This window comes from Oncorhynchus gorbuscha, linkage group LG25 (assembly GCF_021184085.1).
Source record: "Oncorhynchus gorbuscha isolate QuinsamMale2020 ecotype Even-year linkage group LG25, OgorEven_v1.0, whole genome shotgun sequence".
Taxonomy (NCBI): Eukaryota; Metazoa; Chordata; class Actinopteri; order Salmoniformes; family Salmonidae; genus Oncorhynchus; species Oncorhynchus gorbuscha.
The window spans coordinates 39232046-39246813 of NC_060197.1; the positions used below are offsets into that span (position 1 = coordinate 39232046).

At 50.9% G+C, this 14768-nt stretch overlaps 1 protein-coding gene across 1 annotated transcript; it reads left to right on the top strand.

Annotated features, from left to right (window-relative positions):
- The first annotated feature begins 655 nt into the window (after positions 1-655).
- LOC124013866 (endosialin-like) lies at positions 656-6042 on the top strand. The gene is made up of 2 exons (XM_046328418.1): positions 656-3109; positions 3393-6042. Exons 1-2 carry the CDS (start codon positions 872-874, stop codon positions 3774-3776), a joined length of 2622 nt encoding a protein of 873 aa, XP_046184374.1. The 5' UTR covers positions 656-871; the 3' UTR covers positions 3777-6042.
- Positions 6043-14768: the final 8726 nt, after the last annotated feature.

Below are 14768 nucleotides of genomic sequence, written 5' to 3' on the forward strand. Positions count from 1 at the left end.
GTGTGTGTGTGCCTGTGTGTGTGTGTATGCCTGTGTGTGTGTGTTGTTGGAGGGTAGCGGATATGGGGGGTAGGGGACATGGGGGGTATGGCTGGGTCCCAAGCTATTTCCATAAACTGACTTATGAAAACCTTACGACACACTCTTAGAAAGATAAATATACACAGTGCAGTGCACCTCCCCCAGCCTTGCCCGATACACTCACAGGCATCCCCCTCTCTCTCTCTCTCTCTCTCTCTCTCTCTCTCACACACACACACACACACACACACACACACACACACACACACACACACACACACACACACACACACACACACACACACACACACACACACACACACACACACACACACACACACACACACACACACACACACACACACACACACACACACACACACACACACACACACATTGAGAACCCCCACCTCTTCCAAAAACATAATTATTTAGTTCAATTCCCTCCCTCTTTCCTTCGCTCATTCCCCTTTTGCCCTCCCTCCCTCCCTCCCCCTCCCTCCCTCCCTCCCTCCCTCCCTCCCTCCCTCCCTCCCTCCCTCCCTCCCTCCCTCCCTCCCTCCCTCCCTCCCTCCCTCCCTCCCTCCCTCCCTCTCTTCCCACTCCCTCTCTGAAATCTAGAGACAATCTGTAAGCACTCAACACCGGCACAGAACTCTGTTAGCAGGGAAGACTGAGGTAGTTGGAGAGAGAGAGGTTTGGAGAGGTATTGTGCAGATGAAGAGAGAAAAGTTTGGATGAGAAGAAAAAAAACAAGAAACAAATAGTAAAAAAGTTGAAGAGGAGAAAGAGAAAAAAGAAGAAGAAAAAGCGAGGATTTGAAAAGTAAGCTGTGGCGAGTGAACTAACAATGGGCTCCCCAGTGCGCTGTGCTGCTGCTGTAGTTGTCTCACTACTGGGTCTCCTCTACTATAGTCCCCCTGTATGGGGCCAGGAGCTACAGGAGAGGGACGCTCTGTGCAATGAGGACGGCTGCTTCGTGGTCTACTTCCAGCGCAAGACCTTCCTGGACTCCTGGAGGAGCTGCAAGGAGAAGGGAGGCAACCTGGCCACAGTCAAACTCCAAGAGGGGGCTGACACTATCGCTGCTCTCTTCTCCAGCGTGGAGCTACGGGGCCTCAGAACCAAGGTCCGGGTGTGGATTGGTCTCCAGAGACAGCCTCGCCAGTGTACCGCCTCTCGCCCTCTCCGTGGGTTCTCCTGGATTACGGGTGACCAGGATACCCAGTACACCAACTGGCTGAGGGACGACTCCCCCAGTACCTGTTCGGCCCCGCGCTGTGTGGTTATGACCTATGGCACAGCCGCCCACGAGCAGCATGATAATTTTAAATGGCTGGACGGCTCGTGTTCGGTGCCCGTGGATGGCTACTTGTGCCACTACACCTACAAGGGCATGTGCCCGGCTATTTGGAGCGAGGGGGGCGGCAATGCCCTCTATAGTACCCCCTTCAGTCTCCTCAGTAGCCTTCTTACCCACGTGCCCTTTGGATCTGTAGCTACGGTGCCCTGCCCGGGGGGCACCAAGGAGGAGCAGTCAGTGCTGTGTGTGCTGAGGGAGGATGGCACTGTGGGGTGGTCCAGGGAGATGCCCCTCTGCTCCGACACCACAGAGAAGAGCTGGTGTGATCGGGACAATGGGGGCTGCGAGCATTTCTGCCAGGAGGCCAGGGAACACTACTACTGTGAGTGCTCGGACGGCTTTCAGCTCGCTGACGACGGGCAGACATGTGTTGCTGTCGACCCGTGCCACAGTGCCCCCTGTGAGTTCGAATGCCTTCCGCTGCCGGACGGCTACCGCTGTGCCTGCCCCGAAGGATACATGCTGGACCCGGATGAGCGTGGTTGCCTGGATGTAGATGAGTGCCTGCAGAGTCCCTGCGAGCAGCTGTGCGTCAACGCCCCGGGAACCTTTGAGTGCCGCTGCCGACAGGGCTACCGGACGGACCAGGAGGGCGACTGTGAGGACGTGGACGAGTGCATGGATGACCCCTGTGAGCACGCCTGCGAGAACACGCCTGGCTCCCACATCTGCCACTGCCACCTGGGCTTCTCCCCCCTGCCCGAGGACCCCTCCCACTGCCAGGACACCGACGAGTGTCAGATCCCTGGGACATGTCAGCAGATGTGTGTGAACTACGAGGGGGGCTTCGAGTGTTACTGCGAGGTGGGCTACGAGCTACTCTCTGACCAATTCTCCTGCAGGAAGATAGGAGAGGACTCACCCACCGCAGTCACGCCCTCGTACCCCTGGGTCACCGGCCAACCTGGTTCCAAGTGGGACCCCCAGCAGACCTACACCGACTGGCCCCTGGAGGAGGAAGAGTCCCTGGACTGGCTCACAGACCCTCCCAGGCTGGAAAGTGACATCATCTGGGTCACCAGCGCACCCCAGGAGGAGCCAGTCCTAAACCACAACCCATTCCTGCCCTTCCCCACGGAAGAGCCTGAGGAGGAGGAAGAGGAGGAGGAGGAGGAAGAAGAGGAGGAGTATACACCTGGTTGGGACATCATGAATTGGAATGTCCCAGCCAAGGTCCAGCCAGAGTTGGAACCCACGCCCAGTCTCTCTCCCAGCCCCACATCCGACACAATCCCCACCCCAACACCCACATCTGACAGGTATTGGTTTGAGGAGGATGAGGAGACCACTACCAGTCCCTCAGTCCTCCCCACCTCCACTATCTCGGGAGGGGCCTGGAACTGGTTCTGGATCAGTTCCACCCCCACCAGCCAGGACCAAGGACTTACGATGTGGCAGGAGCCAATCACTGACCAGTATGTCCCCGCATCCAACTTTGGTGAAGCTGATGAGAATGAGGAAGTGGGGGTAACTGACGATGGGTGGGTGACATCCCTCCCAGAGATGGACCAGGACCCAGGCCAGCACACCCCCCCCCTGCCTTTTCCCCTGGCTCCTCAAACCCCCCTCACACCCAACCAGGGAGTGGTGGAGGTGGAGAGGGAGGATGAGAGGCAGCCGCCCCAGGAGGATGTGTTGGAGGTGGAGGGGGAGGATGAGAGGGGGCCGCCCCAGGAGGACGTGGTGGAGGGGGAGGATGAGAGGGAGCCGCCCCAGGAGGATGTGGTGGAGGGGGAGGATGAGAGGGGCCGCCCCAGGAGGACTTGGTGGAGGGGAGGATGAGAGGGGGCCGCCCCAGGAGGACGTGGGGGAGATGGAGGGGGAGGATGAGAGGGGGCCGCTCCAGGAGGATGTGGTGGAGGGTGGAGGGGAGGATGAGAGGGGCCGCCCCATGAGGACTTGGTGGAGGTGGAGGGGAGGATGAGAGGGGACCGCTCCAGGAGGACTTGGTGGAGGTGGAGGGGGAGGATGAGAGGGGCCGCTCCAGGAGGACGTGGTGGGGGTGCAGGATGAGAGGGAGCCGCCCCAGGAGGACGTGGTGGAGGTGGAGGGGGAGGATGAGAGGGGGCCGCTCCAGGAGGACGTGGTGGGGGTGGAGGGGGAGGATGAGAGGGAGCCGCCCCAGGAGGATGTGGTGGAGGTGGAGGGGGAGCCGCCCCAGGAGGATGAGAGTATCCAGAAGCAGGATGGTGCCAACTGGCTGCTGGTAGGCCTCCTGGTGCCCCTTTGTATCTTCATCGTGGTGATGGTGGCACTGGGCATCGTCTACTGTACCCGTTGCGCTGTCACGCCACGCAATAAGTCCGCCACCGACTGCTACCATTGGATCTCCGGGGCGCACGACAAGCAGGGCGCGCTCAATCCCAGCAAGGGGATGCAGTCACATGTTTAAACAGACAAAATGAGGAAAGACTTGTAGATAAATAAACTGGTTTTATAAATAAGAGGAGAGGATATGAAGAAGGTAAGAGAGGACTTGGGTGGTTGTTTTATTGAATGCGACTCTGTGAAACACTTGGATGTTTCTGTGGAATATCGGTTGAAAGAGAAAAGAGAAGAAACAGGAAGCAATACAACAACAAAAAACACGGATCCTTTTCTTGGGATGATTTGACATTATTGTTGCTTACGCAGATCTCACAGGACAAGGTATATGATCCCTATATGATTGCACTATAGGGTCATAATAGAAACCATCTATTGGGGTTGAATACGTCATCTGGTTATAGTTACAGATGCTGTGGGTATACACTGTTAATGTATTACCAGTGCCATCTGAAAACCTAAGCCAAAGAACTATACTGTAGCCTATAGCATTTTTTTGTTGTCGATGAAATCTGGGTGTCTGCACCTTTCAAACAAATGCTCAGGTTTTGAGCTCATTCCCCAAAGTGTGGTGTCACAAACGACTGTTTTTTGTCCACTTTGTCATAGAAGCAGGTTCTTATTTACCTCAGAAGTTGTTGAATGAAGGCGGTTGTGATTCACGCCCCTTTGCAGGACAGCAGACATTTCAGCAGTTGAACCAAACTATACAAGCATGACTGTCATGACCCTGTTGACTGTCACAATGCTGTTGACTGTCACGACGCTGTTGACTGTCACGACGCTGTTGACTGTCACGACCCTGTTGACTGTCACGACGCTGTTGACTGTCACGACGCTGTTGATTGTCACGACGCTGTTGACTGTCATGACGCTGTTGACTGTCACGACACTGTTGACTGTCACGACGCTGTTGACTGTCACGACCCTGTTGACTGTCACGACGCTGTTGACTGTCACGACGCTGTTGACTGTCACGACGCTGTTGACTGTCATGACGCTGTTGACTGTCACGACGCTGTTGACTGTCACGACGCTGTTGACTGTCACGACGCTGTTGACTGTCATGACGCTGTTGACTGTCACGACGCTGTTGACTGTCACGACCCTGTTGACTGTCACGACGCTGTTGACTGTCACGACGCTGTTGACTGTCACGACGCTGTTGACTGTCACGGCGCTGTTGACTGTCACGACGCTGTTGACTGTCACGACGCTGTTGACTGTCATGACGCTGTTGACTGTCACGACACTGTTGACTGTCACGACGCTGTTGACTGTCACGACGCTGTTGACTGTCACGACGCTGTTGACTGTCACGGCGCTGTTGACTGTCACGACGCTGTTGACTGTCACGACGCTGTTGACTGTCATGACGCTGTTGACTGTCACGACACTGTTGACTGTCACGACGCTGTTGACTGTCACAACGCTGTTGACTGTCACGACGCTGTTGACTGTCACGACGCTGTTGACTGTCACGACGCTGTTGACTGTCACGACGCTGTTGACTGTCACGACGCTGTTGAGAAGAAGCAGTCACTCGGATATTACTTTTACGCTTCTGCTTTTTTAAGTACCGGAACAAATCAATTCACACCACAGACCAAATGAGTTTTATACAGTACGCGTGTATATATGTGCTTGATTGATTGTTTTTGTGTATGTATAGTTTGTAGCAATGACTTTTCCAGACAATGTGTTAGTGTCATGATTCCTGATTCAACGAAGTGCCTTTTGTTTCATATTGACCACAGAACTCTTAGTAATTCCAAGGAATGTCTCTCTGTCTAAGGGGGATGGTTCCTTCCATTCAACTCCAATTAAACGAACTATCTCACCCATTCTCCTCGTGAAGGTTTGAGTGCAGATGGAAGATGTGTTTGCATTACAGACTACAAGGACTGTAATGGGGGGGGTCACAGGCTCCCGATTGACTTTACCATTGGCCTTTTCAGTGAACTCGTGATCTTTCAATCGCTCCCCAATCCCATGTCACATACTGTAAGTGTTCAGCACGCCCCACTCCCTCTTGTCACAGGCCTGACCTGAGCTTTCTATGAACTTCCTTAATAGCCATGATGGGACAATACCAACATTAACAGTTTGGAGTCAATGCACCCTCTAGCAACTTTGACAGTAACTGCAGTCCCCATTCAAAGGATGGCTTGCACTTGTAAATGACAGACTATCAGAAATGACAAACAATGGAATCAATCTAAGATGTGCCTTCTGATCTAAGGACTGTGAAATGCTTTTTTAAATGTTTTTTGTTACCCGTTAGGTTTTAAGTAATTGTTAATTAAAATGATATGATAAGGGTTCTATCAATATTCATGTCTTGTGATTTAATGGTTCATGGTCCAATCACTTCATAATGTAATCCTGAATGTTTTAGGAGACATGCAGAAACCTCAGTTTGAAAATTGATTCCTTGTGCACAGAGAGTATATGGAAGCAGCACTAAGTCGAAGAGGCCCTATTGGGTGTTTAAATAAACATCTTCAGGCGCCCTTCAACGCTGACAGGAGAGGCGGGAGAGTGTGTGAATGTAGGAATATCACAGGGGAACAGGAGAGGGAAGAGGCATGACAGGAGAGGCGGGAGGGTGTGTGAACGTAGGAATATCACAGCTCTGCGACAAACACAACGTTTAGAATCCATCAATCAAAGCTCACAGGGGTGGAAATGATTCATTCAAACTCTCAGAGAACAATCTCACTGTATTAGGCAACACCCGTCCCTGATACCGAGGAATTGTTTATTTTACATGTGTCAAATACAACAGGTGTACACTTTAGCGTGAAAAGCTTACTTGGGAGCCCTTTCCCAGCAATGCAGAGTTCAAAGGATAAATGATAAAATACTCATCTTATCTTATTAGGCAACACCAGTCCCCAATACCCAGGCTGCATTGTGGTGTGTCATCGTAGCTGGCAGGGTCGGCTCCTTATTGCATATTAACGGAATGTGTTGATCACAACCAGACTGGGGCTCAGTGTGGAGCTCTAAGGGGGTCTCTTCTGTGTTTAATCTCTGATCCATCCGGGTCACCTCTCACTGGAGGCCTGCTTCATGGCATGCTGCTCTTAAAACCGGAGGTTATGTAATGCCACTGACCATCGAGATCACAGAGTTATTTATTCATCTGCAGCCAGCCCAAGGCCTGCCTGTGAGGCCGGGCGGTGATCACTCACAGGGAATAGATGTGCCACTGACTACAGAGATTTTATTTGTGTAAATATCTTTATTCCTTTCTGTGCCACAGACAGAATGCAGTCAGATGGCGCCCTGTAAGGTGATAGCTCATGGGCCCTTCTGTGTGTTCAGGGTCAGGCTTAGCCACTCAGACACAGTGGGGTTGTGTTGCTAGGGGTTGTTAAGGGGCGCCTCCTTGATGATGTAAGCCCCATAGGGACAGATCTGGTCAGCTACTCTGCCTGCCTTCTGCCATGTTCTGCCGCATCTATCATCTAATCAGCTGATGACGCAATAGAAGGGCCATCTGGTCATGGATGGACCCACAAGATTTATATACCGCGAAACGGTGACGTCAGCAACAGTTGGCTTCGCCATACGTATATTCCTGGGTACCTGCGCACGTTGGCCATCTCCAAAAGCACGTGCATATCGCGTATCAGGGGAATAGTGTTGCGTTGGAGCTCTGTCTGGCAAGTTTCATATTTAATAGACCACAGAAAGGGGTGTACACTGGAGTTCATTCATTGGAGTACATTCTGAAGTTCAGGATGGTGACTCCCATTCGATAGTCTGTAATGCGGAATACAAATTGAATACAATCAGAATACAAAATTGGCATTGAAACTGAGTTATTGAAACATGATAGAGTAAGGTATTTCTCACTAAACTGTAACATACATCAAAGTAGAGTAGAACGTAAGTCAAATCATATCCAACTTTATTAGTCACATGCTCCGATTACAACAGGTATTCACCTTACAATGAAATGCTTACTTACGAGCCCTTAACCAACAATGCAGTTTTAAGAACCCCCCCCCCCCCCAAAAAACATTTTTTAAAATAAACTTGACTGAAGTAAAAAATGATACATATATATATTTAGAAAAATAACAAATACTTAAAGAGCAACAATAAAATAACAGTAACAAGGCTATATACAGGTGGTACCAGTACAGAGTCAATGTGCAGGGGAACAGGTTAGTTGAGGTAATTGAGGTAATATGTACATGTTGTCATGTTTGTCATTTATTATCATGTCTTGTCCCTGTGCTCCCCATTCTATTCGTTTCCCTCTGCTGGTCTTATTAGGTTCTTTCCCTCTTTCTATCCCTCTCTCTCCCCCTCCCTCTCTCACTCTCTCGCTCTCTCTTCTCTCTATCATTCCGTTCCTGCTCCCAGCTGTTCCTATTCCCCTAATCATCATTTAGTCTTCCCACACCTGTTCCCGATCCTTTCCCCTGATTGGAGTCCCTATTTATTCCTTTGTGTTCCGTTCCTGTCCTGTCGGTTCCTTGTTTAGAATTCACCGTGCTGTGATTGTGTATCGCCCTGTCCTGTCGTGTTTTTTTGCCTTCATCAGATGCTGCGTGTGAGCAGGTGTCTCTGTCAACTACGGCCTGCGCCTACCCGAAGCGACCTGCAGTCTGTGGCCGCTTCTCCTGTTATTCCCCTCTACAGACTAGAGGATTTCTGTTATTCCCTGTTTGGACTTGAATAAACTCTGTTTCTGTTAAGTCGCTTTTGGGTCCTCTTTCACCTGCATGACAGAAGGAACCGACCAAGGAATGGACCCAGCGACTTCAGACGCTCGTTACACTGCTGTCAAGATCCAAGGAGCCATGCTCGGCAGACACGAGCAGGAATTGTCTGCTGCTCGCCATGCCGTGGAGAACCTGGCCGCTCAGGTTTCCGACCTCTCTGGACAGTTCCAGAGTCTACGTCTCGTGCCACCTGTTACTTCCTGGCCTGCCGAGCCTCCAGAACCTAGGGTTAATAACCCACCTTGCTACTCCGGGCAGCCCACTGAGTGCCGCTCCTTTCTCACGCAGTGTGAGATTGTGTTCTCTCTCCAACCCAACACATACTCTAGAGAGAGCTCGGGTTGCTTACGTCATTTCACTCCTTACTGGCCGGGCTCGAGAATGGGGCACAGCTATCTGGGAGGCAAGGGCTGATTGCTCTAACAAGTTCCAGAACTTTAAAGAGGAGATGATTCGGGTTTTTGACCGTTCAGTTTTTGGTAGGGAGGCTTCTAGGGCCCTGGCTTCCTTATGCCAAGGTGAACGGTCCATAACGGATTATTCTATTGAGTTTCGCACTCTTGCTGCCTCTAGTGAGTGGAACGAGCCGGCGCTGCTCGCTCGTTTTCTGGAGGGACTCCACGCAGTGGTTAAGGATGAGATTCTCTCCCGGGAGGTTCCTTCAGATGTGGACTCTTTGATTGCTCTCGCCATCCGCATAGAACGACGGGTAGATCTTCGTCACCGGGCTCGTGGAAGAGAGCTCGCATCAACGGTGTTTCCCTGCTCCGCATCGCAACCATCTCCCTCCTCTGGCTTTGAGACTGAGCCCATGCAGCTGGGAGGGATTCGCATCTCGACTAAGGAGAGGGAACGGAGGATCACCAACCGCCTGTGCCTCTATTGCGGAGTTGCTGGACATTTTGTTAATTCATGTCCAGTAAGAGGCCAGAGCCCATCAGTAAGCGGAGGCTACTGGTGAGCGCTACTACTCAGGTCTCTTCATCTAGATCTTGTACTACTATGTCGGTCCATCTACGCTGGACCGGTTCGGGTGCTACATGCAGTGCCTTGATTGACTCTGGGGCTGAGGGTTGTTTCATGGACGAAGCATGGGTTCGGAAACATAACATTCCTTTCAGACCGTTAGACAAGCCTACGCCCATGTTTGCCTTAGATGGTAGTCATCTTCCCAGTATCAAATTTGAGACACTACCTTTAACTCTCACAGTATCTGGTAACCACAGTGAGACTATTTCTTTTTTGATTTTCCGTTCACCGTTTACACCTGTTGTTTTGGGTCATCCCTGGCTAGTATGTCATAATCCTTCTATTAATTGGTCTAGTAATTCTATCCTATCCTGGAACGTTTCTTGTCATGTGAAGTGTTTAATGTCTGCCATCCCTCCCGTTTCTTCTGTCCCTACTTCTCAGGAGGAACCTGGCGATTTGACAGGAGTGCCGGAGGAATATCATGATCTGCGCACGGTCTTCAGTCGGTCCCGAGCCAACTCCCTTCCTCCTCACCGGTCGTATGATTGTAGTATTGATCTCCTTCCGGGGACCACTCCTCCTCGAGGTAGACTATACTCTCTGTCGGCTCCCCGAACGTAAGGCTCTCGAGGATTATTTGTCTGTGTCTCTTGACGCCGGTACCATAGTGCCTTCTTCTTCTCCGGCCGGGCGGGGTTCTTTTTGTTAAGAAGAAGGACGGTACTCTGCGCCCCTGCGTGGATTATCGAGGGCTGAATGACATAACGGTTAAGAATCGTTATCCGCTTCCCCTTATGTCATCAGCCTTCGAGATTCTGCAGGGAGCCAGGTGCTTTACTAAGTTGGACCTTCGTAACGCTTACCATCTCGTGCGCATCAGAGAGGGGGGACGAGTGGAAAACGGCGTTTAACACTCCGTTAGGGCATTTTGAGTACCGGGTTCTGCCGTTCGGTCTCGCCAATGCGCCAGCTGTTTTTCAGGCATTAGTTAATGATGTTCTGAGAGACATGCTGAACATCTTTGTTTTTGTCTATCTTGACGATATCCTGATTTTTTCTCCGTCACTCGAGATTCATGTTCAGCACGTTCGACGTGTTCTACAGCGCCTTTTAGAGAATTGTCTCTACGTAAAGGCTGAGAAGTGCTCTTTTCATGTCTCCTCCGTTACTTTTCTCGGTTCCGTTATTTCCGCTGAAGGCATTCAGATGGATTCCGCTAAGGTCCAAGCTGTCAGTGATTGGCCCGTTCCAAGGTCACGTGTCGAGTTGCAGCGCTTTTTAGGTTTCGCTAGTTTCTATCGGCGTTTCATTCGTAATTTCGGTCAAGTTGCTGCCCCTCTCACAGCTCTTACTTCTGTCAAGACGTGTTTTAAGTGGTCCGGTTCCGCCCAGGGAGCTTTTGATCTTCTAAAAGAACGTTTTACGTCCGCTCCTATCCTCGTTACTCCTGACGTCACTAGACAATTCATTGTCGAGGTTGGCGCTTCAGAGGTAGGCGTGGGAGCCATTCTATCCCAGCGCTTCCAGTCTGACGATAAGGTTCATCCTTGCGCTTATTTTCTCATCGCCTGTCGCCATCTGAGCGCAACTATGATGTGGGTAACCGTGAACTGCTCGCCATCCGCTTAGCCCTAGGCGAATGGCGACAGTGGTTGGAGGGGGCGACCGTTCCTTTTGTCGTTTGGACAGACCATAAGAACCTTGAGTACATCCGTTCTGCCAAACGACTTAATGCCCGTCAAGCTCGTTGGGCGTTGTTTTTCGCTCGTTTCGAGTTTGTGATTTCTTACCGTCCGGGTAGCAAGAACACCAAGCCTGATGCCTTATCCCGTCTGTTTAGTTCTTCTGTGGCTTCTACTGATCCCGAGGGGATTCTTCCTTATGGGCGTGTTGTCGGGTTAACAGTCTGGGGAATTGAAAGACAGGTTAAGCAAGCACTCACGCACACTGCGTCGCCGCGCGCTTGTCCTAGTAACCTCCTTTTCGTTCCTGTTTCCACTCGTCTGGCTGTTCTTCAGTGGGCTCACTCTGCCAAGTTAGCTGGTCATCCCGGTGTTCGAGGCACTCTTGCGTCTATTCGCCAGCGCTTTTGGTGGCCGACTCAGGAGCGTGACACGCGCCGTTTCGTGGCTGCTTGTTCGGACTGCGCGCAGACTAAGTCGGGTAACTCTCCTCCTGCCGGTCGTCTCAGACCGCTCCCCATTCCTTCTCGACCATGGTCTCACATCGCCTTAGACTTCATTACCGGTCTGCCTTTGTCTGCGGGGAAGACTGTGAGAGCCGCCAATAAACGCAGGATTAAGAGTCCAAGGTATTGTTGCGGCCAGAGAGTGTGGCTTTCCACTCGCAACCTTCCTCTTACGACAGCTTCTCGTAAGTTGACTCCGCGGTTCATTGGTCCGTTCCGTGTCTCCCAGGTCGTCAATCCTGTCGCTGTGCGACTGCTTCTTCCGCGACATCTTCGTCGCGTCCATCCTGTCTTCCATGTCTCCTGTGTTAAGCCCTTTCTTCGCACCCCGTTCGTCTTCCCTCCCCCCTCCCGTCCTTGTCGAGCGCACCTATTTACAAGGTACATAAGATCATGGACATGCGTTCTCGGGGACGGGGTCACCAATACTTAGTGGATTGGGAGGGTTACGGTCCTGAGGAGAGGAGTTGGGTTCCGTCTCGGGACGTGCTGGACCGTTCACTCATCGATGATTTCCTCCGTTGCCGCCAGGATTCCTCCTCGAGTGCGCCAGGAGGCGCTCGGTGAGTGGGGGGGTACTGTCATGTTTGTCATTTATTATCATGTCTTGTCCCTGTGCTCCCCATTCTATTCGTTTCCCTCTGCTGGTCTTATTAGGTTCTTTCCCTCTTTCTATCCCTCTCTCTCCCCCTCCCTCTCTCACTCTCTCGCTCTCTCTTCTCTCTATCGTTCCGTTCCTGCTCCCAGCTGTTCCTATTCCCCTAATCATCATTTAGTCTTCCCACACCTGTTCCCGATCCTTTCCCCTGATTGGAGTCCCTATTTATTCCTTTGTGTTCCGTTCCTGTCCTGTCGGTTCCTTGTTTAGAATTCACCGTGCTGTGATTGTGTATCGCCCTGTCCTGTCGTGTTTTTTGCCTTCATCAGATGCTGCGTGTGAGCAGGTGTCTCTGTCAACTACGGCCTGCGCCTACCCGAAGCGACCTGCAGTCTGTGGCCGCTTCTCCTGTTATTCCCCTCTACAGACTAGAGGATTTCTGTTATTCCCTGTTTGGACTTGAATAAACTCTGTTTCTGTTAAGTCGCTTTTGGGTCCTCTTTCACCTGCATGACACATGTAGGTAGAGGTAAAGTGACTTTACATAGATAATAAACTGAGAGTAGCAGCAGACAAAAAATGTGTGTGTGTGGGGGGGGGGGGGGGGGGGTTCAATGCAAATAGTCCAGGTAGCCGTTTGATTAGCTGTTCAGGAGTCTCATGGTTTGGGGGTAGAAGCTGTTAAGAAGCCTTTTGGACCTAAACTTGGCGTTCCGGTATCGCTTGTCGTGTGGTAGCTGAGAGAACAGTCTATGACTACTATGCCTAAGGTGGCTGGAGTCTGGCAATTTTCAGGGCCTTCCTCTGACACCGCCTGGTATAGAGGTCCTGTATGGCAGGACGTTTGGCCCCAGTGATGTACTGGACCATACGTACTACCCTCTGTAGTGCCTTGCGGGCAGAGGCCGAGCAATTGCCATACCAGGCAGTGATGCAACCAGTCAGGATGCTCTCGATGGTGCAGCTGTAGAACTTTTTGAGTATCTGAGGACCCATGCCAAATCTTTTCAGGCTCCTGAGGGGGAATAGGCATTGCCGTCCCTTCTTCATGAGTGTCTTGGTGTATTTGGACCATGATAGTTCATTGGTGATGTGGTCACCAAGGAACTTGAAGCTCTCAACCTGCTCCACTACAGCGTGCTTAGCCCTCCTTTCCTGTTGTCCACAATCATCTTCTTTGTCTTGATCACATTGATGGAGAAGTTGTTGTCCTGACACCACACTGCCAGGTCTCTGACCTCCTCCCCATAGGCTTCCTCCTTGTTGATCAGTGTCGGTGATCAGTGGAACACAAGTTGAGTTTACTATATTTTCTTGTCTCTAACTGGTCGTTATTCATGTCAAAACGTCTTAAGGGCGGGCGCCGTCCACTTCCAAAATGAAGTGAAATCCAGACACATCCAGACACAGACACAATCCAGACACATGCCCTCAACCATGTTCAAAAAGTTAAAAACTTGCCAATGTTCATTTTTTCATAGCCCCAACCTTTGCAAAAAGAATAAAAACTCCCATTCATGCTGTTAATGCCCTGGCCTTGAGTTATTGAAATGTGAAACTATTTTCTGACTGAGGGAGAACCTGTAGCATCAGTTTTCCTCATTACACATTCCTAGGTCTTAAAGTTGAAGTCAGAAATGCATTGAACAGAGCACAAAGAAGGATTGGTGCCAAATAGGTATGAGAGAGAAATCAGGAGCGTGTGTCTGCACTTGTGTGTCTGCATCTGCTCATACGCAGACTATTGTTAAACATGTGTTTATTTAACAGTGACGGCCAACCCCAGACGACGCTGGGCCAATTGTGCTTCACCCTATGGGACTCCCAACCAATGCCGGTTGTGATACAGCCTGGAATCAAACCAGGGTCTGTAGTGACGCCTCTAGCACTGAGATGCAGTGCCTGAGACCGCTGCGCCACTCGGGAGCCAAATCAAAGCCATCACCAGCAAATAATACCAGACTCCGACTCCTGAATGGCCAGCTCTCCATTTCCTTAAGTCAAATCAACAAACGTTGCAGGCCAATTCAGATGTAATACGTGGCGCTTGTATTAGTAGGGACGGGGAACGTTCAGGCAGCAGAGTCACTACAGAAGCTCTAGAGCAGTGCCCAGTTAAATTGAGTTTGACAGCATTTTCTCTAAATGGTTAAATGAGTGAGAACTAGATGTAGTTGTCGCAATAGTTAGTGACATACTTTACACTGTCCTCCAACATTATTAAGCCATATTCAATTATTTTACAAAGCGCTAATATCACCGCGGACAGCTTGTGTTGCTACCTTACACAAGCTCACATTTTCACCTCACACAATTGAGTGAAAATAGACATCATTCTTTACCTCAGATTGGTGACAACAATATAAAGGTATATAGTCATCAAGAGGACACTAAATCGAAACAGCGATGGGCTTAACCCCCCTAACCTAATTTTCCTCTCCCGTGTGCCCCCCCTCCTCCCCTCAAGACATCTAACAGAGGATCTGTCTCTCCGTGACTCGCTCAGTACTTTTCAGAGCCTCTGTGGGCTCAGTTTCAATCATGGAGGGCTCAGTTTCC